We start from the raw sequence: 14,033 nt of genomic DNA, 5'->3' as shown, positions 1-14,033 counted from the left end.
GATTGGGGGTTACCTATAATTGCATTCGTACAGGAAGAAACAAAGATAGTTGCATTTTTAATATCTTGGATGTTTGTTGTAATTAAATGTAAAATACTGCATGAACTTAGGTTAGAGGTAAGATAGTCATTGCGTAAGTCAAGAATTAAACCCTAAAGCCATGGCCTAAGCTGTGCCAGGGCTCTACCTGCAGGAGATTAGGGCAAAATGGCTTTGTTTTCCCTACTGCTGTCTCTGGAGCTTAGGTTGAAAAAAGAGCAGACCCATGTAATGTTCTGAGGGTGGAGCTTCCCAACGCTGCATGGCGCCTCGCTCGCCGCAGCAGGCTTTGATGGAGGCCTCTGCACCTTTCCTGTGTGCTGATCCCTCAGTTACAGATAAATTTTCCATATCGGTGTGTTCCATGAATAATTTATTCTTTAAAGCATAATAGACAAAAACACAGTATGAAAACAAGACAATTTAGAATTTGGTACTTTTGCAATGTTTCCCTCAAGGTACGCTAGGAAAAAAGAGGAGATGCAAAGAACACACGGCAAGCTCATGTGCGCTCTCTCTCTCTCTCTCTCTCTCTCTCTCTCTCTCTCTCACATCCTACACACCCCACATGATAATTTTTCACAGAGTTGTGGAAGAGTGGTATGAAAGAACTGGTTTTGTACAAAGATTTGTGGATAATTAAAAGAAAAGCTTAATACTGCTGGACTGCATGTTACCTGTGTACACTTACAAAAGCTTTGTCCTGCTACTCTTCCTGTACTTTAGCTGGAGAAGTTGCTCCGATTCTTCTTCCCAGTCTCACATGTTGTACTGTCAGAGGTGCAAAAATTGGCCTGTGGTTATGTTTATCTTCTGAGCAGTCTATCTTTCAACAGTTAGAGCTCGTGGAGTTGAAATAGCCAAGAAATTGTATCTCTTATTGCCAAATATGATTGTATTTCATGTCCCTGAAGTGCTTTCTTCATAATAATGGAGCTATAATTCAGAGCCCGTTCATCCAAAAAGGAAGAATCTGTTCAGCTTTATTAAGGGAAATCATCTATAGCTGTCAGTGCCAACGATCGTGTTACGATGGCAGATACGTGGGTAGGAGTTCCATCCTTCAGTGGCCATGGGTACCTATGCGCTAAGCTAATTAACAAGTGCTTAACAGCTGTATTTCCTGAGCATGTGATTTGCAGACTGAATCAAAATCAGTTAGCTTGAACTCAGTACTGTCCTGTGCAGGAGAGGACCATGTAATGTTTGATGCAAAACAAACAAACAAACAAAAAAGCTGTTTTATGAGTCATGTTAACGGATAAAACAACATCTGAAAGTAAACTTGGTGGCTGAAATGTACTGTTTTCGTACAGACGAAGATATAATGGTTGGATTAACTTTGCTTATGTTTTGCAAATAAATTTGTTAATTTGATTAAATATAATTGGGAAGGTTTAGCTCACAATAAAATATACTCCAGTACACTTCTTTTTTCCAACAAGTTTAAAATAATTGCTCATGTTGTACAATTGATTCTTTGTCTCAGCCCAAGTCCAGCAAAGTGCTGCCTTCTATTTCAAAGCCGGAGAAACCGAAGGGCAAATCCTAACGCCATAGAAATCTCACTACTATTAAAGTGAGTGCAGTTAGCTCATGACCCTTATACTTTTAATTGTAGCGAGTGTCACTCAGTGCTTACATTTTTCCATTTAAGTAGAAAATCTAAGACTTTTTTTTTTTAAAAATGATTGCTGTTTTTTTCTGGAATTGTGGGTATATTATGTGGGTACCTTGTTTACATTAAATAATAGCTGTGCCCCCTAATATCACGTAACTGAAAATAATTAGTGGCTGGTTGTTTCTGGAAAAGTCTGTGAATCTCTCCCCCTCCCAAAACCACCATGGTGGTCTTGTCTTCATAGACTTGGTCAATATAGTATGTGCTTATATTCATAACCTTGAACCTGACCGCACTGAATTCTGCCAGTTGTCTCATTGTATCCTTCATGCTTCTTTTTGAAGGTACGCCTCTCCTCAGAGCAATTGCCTTGGAGTCTGTTTTATTTCAAAAGCATCTTTTTAATTGTTATTGAACCTACATTCAAACTCACTTTGGATCACTGTTTATAGAGGAATGTGAGAGACAGTTGGGTAAACTGGAGGGGTGAGATGTGACAGCTCTCTGTGTTTCCTTGCTTTGTCAGTGCTCCAGGAGAGTTAATAGTGCCATGTTCTAAATGCAGTGAATGTTTAAGTCTAATAGTCAAGCAAACTGCAATAAGAAGTAATATCTCCTCTGATAGAGAATTCCTATCAAGTGAAGTAAATGAGTGGAAGTGGAGATTTTATGGGGCAGTGACCTTATTGCTCACGATGTGAGCTCTGCTTTGTCCCTCATTACTCAGCTGAGTTAAAACCTGTGAGCCCTCAGTCACTGTAGCTCCCAGGCTCTCATGGTGAAGCCAGGCTTTTCTCTCTGCCTTGCCTGTTTGGCCCTTTGGTTCAGAGACATATCCTGAGGGTGACCAGCATGGGTATGGCTTTTCTTTGCTCTGTTTTTCACAGATAGGCCTGTGCAGCAATTACATCAAAAACATCTGCGTTCCATAAAGATAAGTGGCATAGATTCTTACAAACCTCCAGGATTCAATTCTTAGTTATGGCAGTGTAAAAGATTGATTCTGGTGGAACAGTTCATTTTTCCGACTGGTTAAACTGGTGCCATCCCTGTGCCTGGGAATGTGTGGGTAAGAAGGAAGGGGGAGGCCAGCAACATAGCTGTGGACCAACAGACGTGAGTTTGAATTCCTTGCCTTTCCCAGTTAGAAAAAAAAAATAGAGCTTGCAGATTTTCTGAGAATAAAACAAATTGTACTGTCATTTGTCAATGTGACTGAAGCGTAGCTTTTAAGATTCTGATGAAGTCTCTCTCCTCAGCTGGACATAGAAAACCGGAAAGCAATGGAGAAAACAGGCAGGTACAGGAAGGCAGTTTGTGTCTCTGTGTTAGCAGATGAGCACAGAGCGGAAGTCTGTCCAGTGGATGGAAGGTGAGATCTGTGGAGTAGGCTTTTCCTGCCAAAGAGTCTGTGATTTAAACTCTGCAATGGCAAACTTAAATCCTGGTCATGCAGACAGTTCTGTGCAGGCAGCCTGCGTAACCACAGGGAGTCCTGCTGCATCCAAGAGGTCTGCGTATGCAGTAATGCGGTTTTTGTGTGTACTGTCACCGCATCAAGGCCCTGTTCTGGTTACTGGAAGAACATTTCTATATTCCTCAGAAATACCTAATTTTGTGTGATAATATTAGAGCAGCTGTTAGTTTCATGGATATTATCAGATATTTCTGAGTGATTTTGCCAAATTGGTGTAATTTGTAACATTGCTGTTTTAATAAGCAAGTCATGTCTGAGGGAATAGGAGTGAGCTTGTCCCGTACAGGTTTCAGTTTTCAAAGTCAGAAATTAAAAACTAAAGGCATCCCAGCATATTTTTTTTCCGTTTAAATTTTGGCTAGTACCAAACATCTCTAGTCTGATTCACCTGTTTATATTCCAATCAGAATATAAGAGAGTAATAATAATGTCTTTATCCCTGTGAGATCCCCATGGGGTGTCGTGGATTTTAGCAAAGAGCAGCACAGTATTAATTTTAGGCATTCTGACAATCTTTTTTTTTTTTTTTTTTTTCTCCCAAGCTGCTTTATTTTACCCCTGAACCCTCTACACTGGACTCCTTTGTTCCTATTTTCAGGTCATTTTCAGTCACTTAACCAGAAGAACCTATAGTAAACTTCCTAACACTTTGCTGGTCTGAAGTAAAATTGAGGAGACTCCAAGTAAGAATTAGCAACCTTACTGCACATAAGTAAGATTAAAGACAGGGAAGAAATTCAGTGTGCTTACCTTTTGTATATAAGCTGCTTCTCTCTGTAAATTGTAGGGTCATAATTAATTCTATTTTCAGAAAATTAATCCACTTCGAATGAATATATGATTCTCAGGAAATATATTCTAAATCAGTAAATACATTTTTGAACCAAGTATTTTTTATCAGCAGGCGCTTTGGCATCTGATTGCTCCATTATAATTAACTAATACTATGTAAATCCTGCTGCAGAGAATGTAAAAATAACTCATTTGTGTTTGAGGGGAGCAGTGTGGCAAAGGCAGCGAGCTCATGCAAAAGTTAATTTGCAAGAGTGCATGAGATGGCTCCTTAGCTACATTAGTGATTTGAACAATATCAGGAATTACTATTCCTTCTGCAGTCTTCATCTATATGGGCTTTTTGGTATCAATCACCATAGCAACAACCACTGTTAGTAGTGAGACTGCAATTCAGCTGCATTATTCCCTCCATGGGAGGCTTGTCATTTTTCCAGAGCAACGCGCTTCAAGGTCGTCTTCATTTACCTCCATCTCTTTTGCTGTCCTTCCTGGAGGGCAGCTTTCCGTGGGAAACTTGCCCTTCTAGGCATGAATCTGTGCTTCAAAGACTGACATTTGACCAAAGATCTGTATGAAATATTCAGATATTTGCTAAGCACACCAATTGTCCGCAGACAAAACAAATAATTTAGATACCTTTAAGCCTGAAGATAAATACTAGTTCTGTAAAACTTAGCGTGATGACAGCATTGGTAACTGGCCTTGGAGTTCCAGCTTAATTTAGCCTGCCTGGGCTCTGTGACCTCCTTGTCAGTGGTCCAGCTTGGAGATTAATTTATGTGGCTGTGGTAGCTGGGTTTGCACTTTGCACAGAATACCTGGGCAGTGGAGCTCAGGCATCCCACTCCTGCAGCCACGTGGAGCGCGGGTCCTGAACTTCACAGCTTCAGGGTGTCTGAAGTTCCACCAGCCTCTCCTGCCAGTGTTGAAGCGGTGATAAATCAGCAGCAGATCTCTCCGTCCCCGATGCAAATGTTAGTAAGCGCAAATCATCCTTTGCCTTCTTTAGAAGATCCATTATCAGATTTAAGCAAACAAGAAATGTTGAGCCACACTCTTTTTAAGTTGCTTTGGGGAGGGTATTAGAAAAATGCAGTGTAATAATTCATCTTTTCTTGTCTTCAGCATCAGTAATTGCTGTTATCTACTTTACCACAAATTTCAACAAATAATTATCTTTCTTTAAGCCATTCATGTAATTTCAAGTGGAACTGACTTTTTTGGAGGAGAGACATGAATTAAATATCTAGCTGTTACTGAAGAGCTAGAAAATCTTTAATTAAAGATTAGCAGTGGCAGCAGTTATAGTCTGCTGTACATAAGTCCCAGCTCCTATTAATGGTGGATCTCCTGTTTATTTCGTATTCTGACTTTTATCCAGATTTGACGATCCGCACTTGGTAGAGAGATCCATTGTAGAAACATTGTTATGCACAAATATTTATTTTTTGAAATTACAGTTCTTAAAGAGTGCACTGTATCTTTAGAACATTTTGCTTTTCTGTATAAGCACTTGAAAAGCATGTTATAGAATTATCTTTGTTTCTTGGTGCGGCGCTTGAGCTAAGTTTGTCCCTGCTGCACCAAACTACTCACTAAAGCCTCTGGTTAAATCCTGGCTCCAGGCGAGAGAAAACCAGCCAGTACTGAAACACAACTGCAATCTTTTTTTTTTTTTTTTTTTAAACTTCCTCTATCCAAAAACTGCTTCTGCTTCAGTCTCCTCAAGAGATGTGACAAGACTGCAGCTGGAGGCTGTGAGGCAAAAACTGTGACAGTTGTGCTCTGTGTAGTAGCATATAGTACAAGGCAGAAATTAAGGCAGACCTCCTCTGGTATATATTGTGTGTAGGCCAAAGCACACGTACATTGTCATTTAGATGTGATATTTTGCTTCCTAAAACTGTGAAGAACCGTAACGGATTACAGTACTCTACGAAACTGCTTTTGTAATTAGGCTTATTTGCTGCTTTGAAGCCTGTTCGTTAAACACTTCTTCTTGACAAACATTTCCAAGATTTCTACTGGGATCACTTCATATTTGAAGTGAGTTTTGCACTCTGGAGTTACGACCTTTATTAATTTCTTTGGCACTAAGGAAAGCAAGCTAATATTCGTTTCCTTTGCTTTGCGCAAATAAGCTTACAATAGGACAGGTAGCAAAATCGGAGAATCCAAACAAATTGCTCAAGTCAAAGAAGAAATACCCCAGTGATCATTTAATTACTACTCGCACATTTTCTATTGAAATGCTCTGGAGGCAGTGAAATGCCGTAGTGATGGGACTACTTCGGTAGCCTGACAGATTTATGAAAGGAGGTGTGAAGTAAACTGTCCCTGGGACTTGACTTCCCCATCCTTATCTCTCCAGGTGCTGTGTAAGATAATTTCTAGTGCTGCTTTTTATTAGGCTCTTCAAACCAGCACCAAACCATGCAGCGTGGACCCCGAAGAGCGTGAGCTTGCTGGCTCTTGCCTAGGTACAGAGGGATTGTAAGCAGCTTTTCTCCTCTGTTGCCCGTTTGTGCCAGAGCAAGTCTCTGTGTGGCTGGAAACTGCAGACTTTGCTTTATCCTGGCATGCCCTGCGGATTTTATCTGTCAGAGAGGGTAACAGAAGGGTGAGAGGAATTGGGACGTTCTCTGCCTTCCCATGGCCAGCAAGAGAGCCAGCTGTACACAGAGGCAGAGGTCTCTGCTGGAGATATGTGTGACCCAGAAGGAACTGTACCATTTGAGCTGGCCTGAATATGATGATTAGGTCTGTAAATGAAGAAAAGGGCATTTTTATTTCTTGAGTTCACCGGGAGGTGCCTGGAGCAGCCTTCTGTAGTGAGGGTCGATGTGATCCCATTTGGCTGCTAGTGCACATGGTGGCTGTCCAGTGGCCTCTTTGTCGTGGCACAGTGGTAGCAGTCCATCAGTCTTACTGGTTGTCCTGGCAGCTTATGGCTGCTGTAACTGCAGGCAGGAAGAACTGAGCGCAGAGAGCTGCTCTTCTGCCTACTAGGGCTTGTCCCAGCACAGGTGATGCCCTCTCCGTGCTGGTGCTGCTGCGCCTGGCTTGAGCTGCACGAGTGAGTTGCAGAGATTGATCCCCACTTAAGGGCTGCGGTGGTGGGAGGGGGGAGTTAGCAACATCCAGATTGCTGTGCTTGTTCAGTGGAGGGAGAACTTGTAGTCTCTAGTGCTGTCATCACACTAAATTTAATTTTTAAAAAGAAATAAAATAATCATGACCATGCGATTTTTCTAGCTAGTAATTCACAAGCTTCACTGAGAAAGCCCTCAGGAGAGGTTATAAAAGCTGAGCTGCTTCTATTTTCGGACTGCGATTATCAGTAATTTTCAATCTGTACTGGGATTTGTAGGTGCAGAGGAGGAGCTTTTGTGCAAACCTCCATTGTCTGTATCCCGCACATATGTTTATCAGGCACTAATTTGCCAATGCAGCAGATTTCTGAAGGGAAGTGTGTACAGACAGGAGGAGGAGTGGAGGTGGGACCAGGAAGACAATGAGGGGGAAAAAGATGGGCTTGTTACAGTTGGAGGGAAGAAAATTAATGCACATGTGGAGTGTGCAAATCATTACAACTTTGCCCAAAAATTAGGGATCAAAGGACTATGCAAAGTTTTGCTCACTAATCTGTTTCTGAGATTCATCAAAATAATGCCAGAAAAGCAATACCTCCTTCTCAGCCTTGATCTGTTAGAGAAACTGTACGTAGCCCTAGAAATATTCCTGTTTCTCACCTAGTTTTTTAAAGAGTGGTGAGATTATAACTGTTACCTTAAATTTCTACTTGTCAGTTCTGTATTATGAATCATCTGAAGGGAGCGCTAGGTTATATAGTTGTGTATTGATCAGTAAGGTTAGTAGATTATTTTATTTCTAGTTATGGGATAAGTATAGAAAAGTATGCTCAGTGAAGAAAAGGAGCAGAATTTGGGTGAAAAACGGAGCATTTTAATGGTCTTAATTCTGCCATGCAAAAGACTTTATTTCTTTTTTTTTTTTTTTTTTAAGATGCTTCTCCATCAGACTCTGCTCATATTTCAGGTCCTTATGAGAAGGATTCATCTCCTAATATTAGTTGTCTGATCTCAGTTCCCTCTGTTTGGAGAGGAGAAATATTGGCCTCTCAGGTTTTTATCCCAAGGTAGGTGGCAGGAGTTGCCTGTTGAGGGCATCTCTCTGTATCCAAAATGCCAGGTACAGAAGGAGCCTGAGCAACCCACTGGGACCAGTCGATACCATGGTGTCTAACATTAGATGCTCCTTTGGGGACCAGGCTCTGTTGCGTTTAATTCTTCATGTCAAGTTGGGCACATAGCAGTGTGCAGCCAAGATTCTCTCTAACATTTATCCCTTTTGGAGGGAGCTTGGGTCGTGCATGGTAGTACTGCACCATGGCAGGCAAATCTCTTTTTGTCCTCATTGGGCAGGTTACTACTCTGGTAGACACAGCAACACCTGGAAAACCTGAGACTAAATGGAACACAGCACAGGGCAGGAGGGGAGAAGTGTATATGTTGTATTGTTATGCTCTGATGTAAAACTGCAGGCTGCTTGCTTTAACAGACACTGAGTTCCTCTTGTTAGCTTAAAACTGGGGTGTGACAACTCTTTTATAGAGATTTTACTGCTTTCCAGATGCACTTGCTATTGCAGCAATCGGGACCATCTGACCTGTGTGGTTTATCATTAGGGGCTCTGCAGATACAACAGCAAATAGTTCTGCTTCTGAAGAAAAAGACTCTCAAGTGCAATATAAAAAGAAAAGTTTATTGTAATTTATTTGTATATATTCATGTACTTGTAATTTATGAAAGCAATAACTTTCCTGTAGATGACTGAAACTGCAGATGCAGAATTCTTTTTTAAGTAACTACCTAAAAGTACTTACAGAGAATTTCTTCCAGGGTTTTGGTTCCCCTGCACCTTGATGAAATAAAGTGACTGTGAACTGCATATCGTTGGAGCACCTGAAAGTTTAATTTGAGCAGGCTTCTCTGGTTCAGCTGTCCATTAGGCTTGCAGAGGAGAGTACTCGGCTTCCTATCTGACAAGCGCCTCATTTGTATGTTAATGTTGAGTTGTGATTTCCAGGGAAGGCATTCAGTGTGTTGTAAAGGGCCTTACTGGCAGATTGCAGCTAAATTGATGCTCGACTCACTAAATATTTACCCTACACATCCCACTTAATATGTCCAAAACCAGGCACACTGTGAAATCCTGAAACCTGATTCTGTGCTTGTGAAAGTCAGGAAGCTGGTAATGTCAGCACGGAGCAAAGCGAAGCGCTGTGCAAGTCCACCAGCGTGTGCGAGCACACCACAGCCTGCCCTGCGATCTCCCAGCTCTTGCCCTGCTGTCACCCCGTACACTGGGGCTTGCCCACTGCTCTTGGCTCAACAGCAGGGCAGCGCGTTGGCTGGCCCCCCGCTTTTCCTGCCTGCCATTTTCGCAGCCCTGCTGCCCCTTCTTCTCCAGGGCTGCCCGCGTCCTGTAGAGGATGCATCCTGTGGCACAGCTGGGGAGGTGACTGCTGTGTCCTCACCTGCTCCTTGCCATGTAGTTTACCATTGGGGAAAAAATGTTTTGGGTTAGGACAGCCAAGGTCATGCTTTTGTGCCCTCGCTCTCCCCCTGTCTCAGACATTCCTGCTGGCACAGTGGTGAGGGTAGGTTGGAGACCTCGCAGTTTACATGTTTGTTTTTATTCCCAAGCGTGTTCTTCCAATGAGTTCCAGTGCAGTAACAAGTCATGCATCTCCATCATCTTCGTGTGTGACGGTGACAATGACTGCGGGGATGGCAGTGATGAAAGAAAATGCTCCCCTCTGACCTGCAACCCCAGTGAGTTCCAGTGCAACAACAGTGTGTGTATCCCAGAGCTGTGGGTCTGCGATAATCAGCCGGACTGTGAGGATCACTCGGACGAGTCCGTAGAGAAGTGTGGCTATGATGCCAAGGCCCTCAACACCTGCGCAGCTCATGAGTTCCAGTGTGGGAATGGTGAATGCATCCACTTGAACTGGAAGTGCGATGGGGACGAAGACTGCAAGGACAAGTCTGATGAGCAGGATTGCCGTGAGTGTCTGCTGGGGTAGGGCAGGGCCGAGGGCCCTCCTTTGTAGGGGAGAGGGGCAGAAGGCTTCTATGGGCTCTGTTTTAAGATAAGTCTTTGATGTCTATGGAGCAACTGTGTGCCTGACAAGGAGCCTTTGTGTCCCAAATGGCATTGCTGGGTGCCCAGCCCAGCAGGGTCAGGTACATTCCAGGCTCCTTTTGTGCTTTTTCCTTGATGATTCAGAGAGGAGGTGCAAGAGCTGTTGGATGGTACAGTGCCTCAGAAGAGAACTATTTCACTAGAAAGACAGGGAATGGAAAGTGGGAAAAATGTTCAAAGCCCGCAGGCTGCATGGTGAGGTCACAGCCTGGAGGTTAGAAGCTGCAATGCTAAAGGGAATGTATGATCAGCAGAAAAGAAAATAATTAATTTTCTGGCTCTAAAGTTAGAGTATGCTGTACCAGCCAGTCAAGAGCAGCACCTTTGAAGAATCCAGTTTGAAATGCACTTTCAGCTTGGCTTGATAAAGGCACAGAGCTAATAAATAATGGATTTCTTTTCAGCTGGCTTATGCGTTTAACATGGTGGTGTTGATGTGCGTGGTATTTTGCATGTTTCATCCATTTTCAGGCACTGAACTGTTCAAGCTGGCCGCTTACCTGAGGAGGGAGAGAAGGAAAATAAGAGCAAAATGTTTTGCTAAAATATTTATAATCACAAGATTGAAATAAAATATTTACATAGCTGTATATATTTAGCAGCTCTGACATTGGGCCACCTCAGGAGAGGAAGGCAACAACCAGACTGCAGAAACCAGACATTATGCAAAGATACCTAAGAAAATTTACCACTTTTGCCAGCACTGTCTTTTCATACCAGTGACCACACTGAGTCCAGGCTGGTGAGCTCACAGCAGCTGTGTGCGAGAGCCCTTCAAGCAGTGGGGGATCAGACTCTCTCCCGGGCAGAGAGAAGGAGATGTAAATTTAGTGGCTTCTTTAGCACGAGGAAGAGGATGTAGTAAGTCCTGGACACCACTTTTTGCACTGCAGGAGAGCAGGGGGATGAGCCACAGGTAACCCTGGAGCTGCTATGCCTTTAAAAGAGCCAAGGAGTCTTTTAAAACAGAGAAAAGAGAGGCGAGAGCAGAGTAGAGAAGCCAAATATGTTTTGTTAAGAGAGCAGCTTTGACTTCTGAGTATAAGGATATCATCTCTGTCAACCCCCTTCCCAGTATGGATGGATTAGGTAGGATGTCTTTTCCTTCATCTCCAGGAATGTGATACTGGAGCTGACAGAGCTCTTGGGCAGCAGGTACCCAGGCAGTACATCCAGGCTCTGAAGCATTACAGGGACAGTGGAATCAGGAGACAAACTTGGTTCCTGGCATCCATTTCAGTATGAAGTGACTGTAAGAGTCAGACAGGAGCATGTCTGGTGGAGATGTGCACTGCTATCTGGGACAGCCCGTATTGTTTGGTGCCTGTTTTCATTATGAGAACCTGCAGACAGTCCTGTACTTGTATCTCCTTCGAATCAGGAGGCACTGGCTAGGCCTGCATTAAAAACACAGGTGAAGAACTGGTATCTGGTGCAGAGGACTCCCAGCAGAACTGATCTCTGTCTCTCAGGTTGCATTCCCTGCAGTGACAGCACCCTGGCAGGATGGCTGAGTTTAGACAATTCAGGAGAGGGAAAGGTGAGCTCCCTTCTGTTTCCAAGTGGTGAAAGAAGGGAGCAGCTTACAGATGGTGCTTTCTGATGAAGTGTCTCTAAAATGTCAATCCCTGTTGTTTAACTTGAAAGGATTTTTTTAAAGCCTTTTACAGACCCCATTTACTTTGACACTCTGCTGTGTGAGAGGACTGGGACGATGCCCATGGACCTTGCTGAGGCAGAGGGAGCACTCTGTTCCCCAGCTTCTTTCCTTGATGTGACAGACACGAGCAATATCCAGCTGAGACGTGAGGCCCAAAAGGAGCACGGCTCTGACAGCATCCCTCAGCTACAGAGCAGCTTTCACCAGGTAGCACCTCCAGATACACCAAGGGCAGAGGACGCAGCTGGACACTGCTGCAGCACAGCGCAGTGCTGACAACCAGCGGAAGAAGGAGGAAATGTGACAGAAGTGGCTTGAGACAATTATATCTCTGACTAGCAGGGATTTAGCACCCGAGGTTTTTTCCCAGTAAGTCTCAGTACAGCACAATGTGCAGCTTATCTGCCCAGGAGAAACGAGCATGTGCGCTGCTTCTGCTTCCAGTCCTATGGGCCAGGAGACAGAGGGATTCAAAGCCCCATGTTTGAGCTATGGCAGTGCTCCTCTGTGTGGAGTGCCTGGTCCTGCCCTTTACACCCGTGCAAACTTGGAGTCACCCCAGTGCCACAGAGGCGCCTGAGCCTGCCGCTGTTTACGCTGTGGGGAGAGGAATGTCTCTAAGGTGGCAGCCAGGAGAGGACTTGCAGCACTGAGTGCTCCTGTAGCTGATGGGTCAGCTGGATCGGATTCAAAACGGACGTTACTTCCCCATCCTAAATGCAGCTGTTGCTTGGCTGCACATGCCTGGAGTAAGCAAGTGGCATTTGAAAGCTCTGGAAACTCAGTATCACTGTTCATCCGTTGGACTGAAGAGTTTAGGGATTGACCTTTACTATTTTTTTTTCCTCTCCATAAATTCTCTTTCTGAGATCAGTATCACGTGGGACGCAGGAGTTAGAGGTGTGTGACGCTGCTCCATCCCCTTAGCAACAGGGGTGGCACACCTACCACCAGGTTTGACTTCATTAAAACTGCAGATACCAGCACTAAGTCTTCTCTTGCAACTGGGAATCGTATGGGGGTTGCGTTGTATAAAATAGAAGGATGGGAGCTGATGCTTTAGAAAAATGTCATGAGGCCATCACCAGTCGTTTGTTATAATCATTTTGGGGTGACAAATGAGTAGAGCAGAAATGAAGGGTGACAATTGGTGAACAGGTTTTGGCGGCGAGACAGCAAATAAATAGGAGGGAATGAGTCATTTCAGGAAAGCTATGTGAGAACACTGAGTGGTTGGGTTTTTTTCCCTAGCATATGTATTCAAATATCTATATATATTTATAAAATGAACATTAGGTTAGATTTATTAGTCTCCAAGTCTGGAATGGTTAGATTTTAAAATGTCCTTTGTAACTAGCATTAGGACATCCAGGGGGGAGAATAAATAATGCTTCCAAGTGACAACTGGAAAACAGATCCCTTGAGACCTGACCTCACACTTTTGTGCCTCTGTGTCCCTATCTATAAAATGGAATTGATGCATTTTGCAAATGCTGGGGTTTTCCTGAGATTAAGTTCATTCGCGGGGAGGGGGAACCCAAATAGAAGACAGAAGAAACAGAGGCTCAGACTTGGAATGTGGATTATATCTGCTGAATTTGAGCAATACAGCTTTGTGCCCGGTATGTGCAAATGGGAAGTGTGTCTGAGTGCGCCTGTTAATTTAGCAGGGCTTTGGTAAATTGTTTCATATTTGATTTGCGGAGCAGAGGAGATGGCTATAAAAATGCTGAGATTTCACTGATTTAAACCCTCCAAAATAGCACTGCAATTTTCTGAACATCTTATGCAATTAAACAGCACAGCTCTTCGCTCTTCTTGGGATATTGCTCTGTTTTGGGAATGGCCCTGATGGCAACCCCTGGCAAGGGAGTTTTCACCTCAACAGTAGGAAAAGCTCTGCAATGGCCAAGGTTTAGCTTGGAAGAGGTTGGGATTGCCTAAGGGGAAAGTGTTCTATCCATCATCAGGGCATCTCTGGGCAGGTGGCTGTATGTGGCAGGAACAGTTCAAGCAGAAGTGCTTCCGCCTCCCTGCAGGAGCTCTCCGTGCCACTTCCAGATCTGTGGTCTGTGGTTCTCCCAGACCACAGCTTTGTTTCTTCCTCTGCTTCATTTTTCTCCATTTAGCGCAGCAGTTCTCACATGCTTAGTTTGGAGCTGCTGTCCCAGGTGTCCCACTGAGGTCTCCCGTTTCTGTGCCTGGGTTTA

At 43.7% G+C, this 14,033-nt stretch overlaps 1 protein-coding gene across 2 annotated transcripts in view; it reads left to right on the top strand.

The window, feature by feature from the left end:
* The window catches only part of LRP8 (LDL receptor related protein 8), a 182,048-nt gene that overhangs the window by 146,689 nt on the left and 21,326 nt on the right, over nt 1-14,033 (top strand). For both annotated transcript variants that reach the window (XM_086753025.1, XM_086753024.1), the window contains exon 5: nt 9,662-10,024. In XM_086753025.1, coding sequence (XP_086609151.1) covers nt 9,662-10,024 — 363 coding nt within the window. The remainder of the gene's footprint in view (nt 1-9,661; nt 10,025-14,033) is intronic.

Source organism: Chlamydotis macqueenii, chromosome 8, assembly GCF_036417535.1.
Source record: "Chlamydotis macqueenii isolate bChlMac1 chromosome 8, bChlMac1.mat, whole genome shotgun sequence".
NCBI lineage: Eukaryota > Metazoa > Chordata > Aves > Otidiformes > Otididae > Chlamydotis > Chlamydotis macqueenii.
Note: the sequence above shows the minus strand (reverse complement) of the source record. Positions and strands in the feature narration are given on the sequence as shown.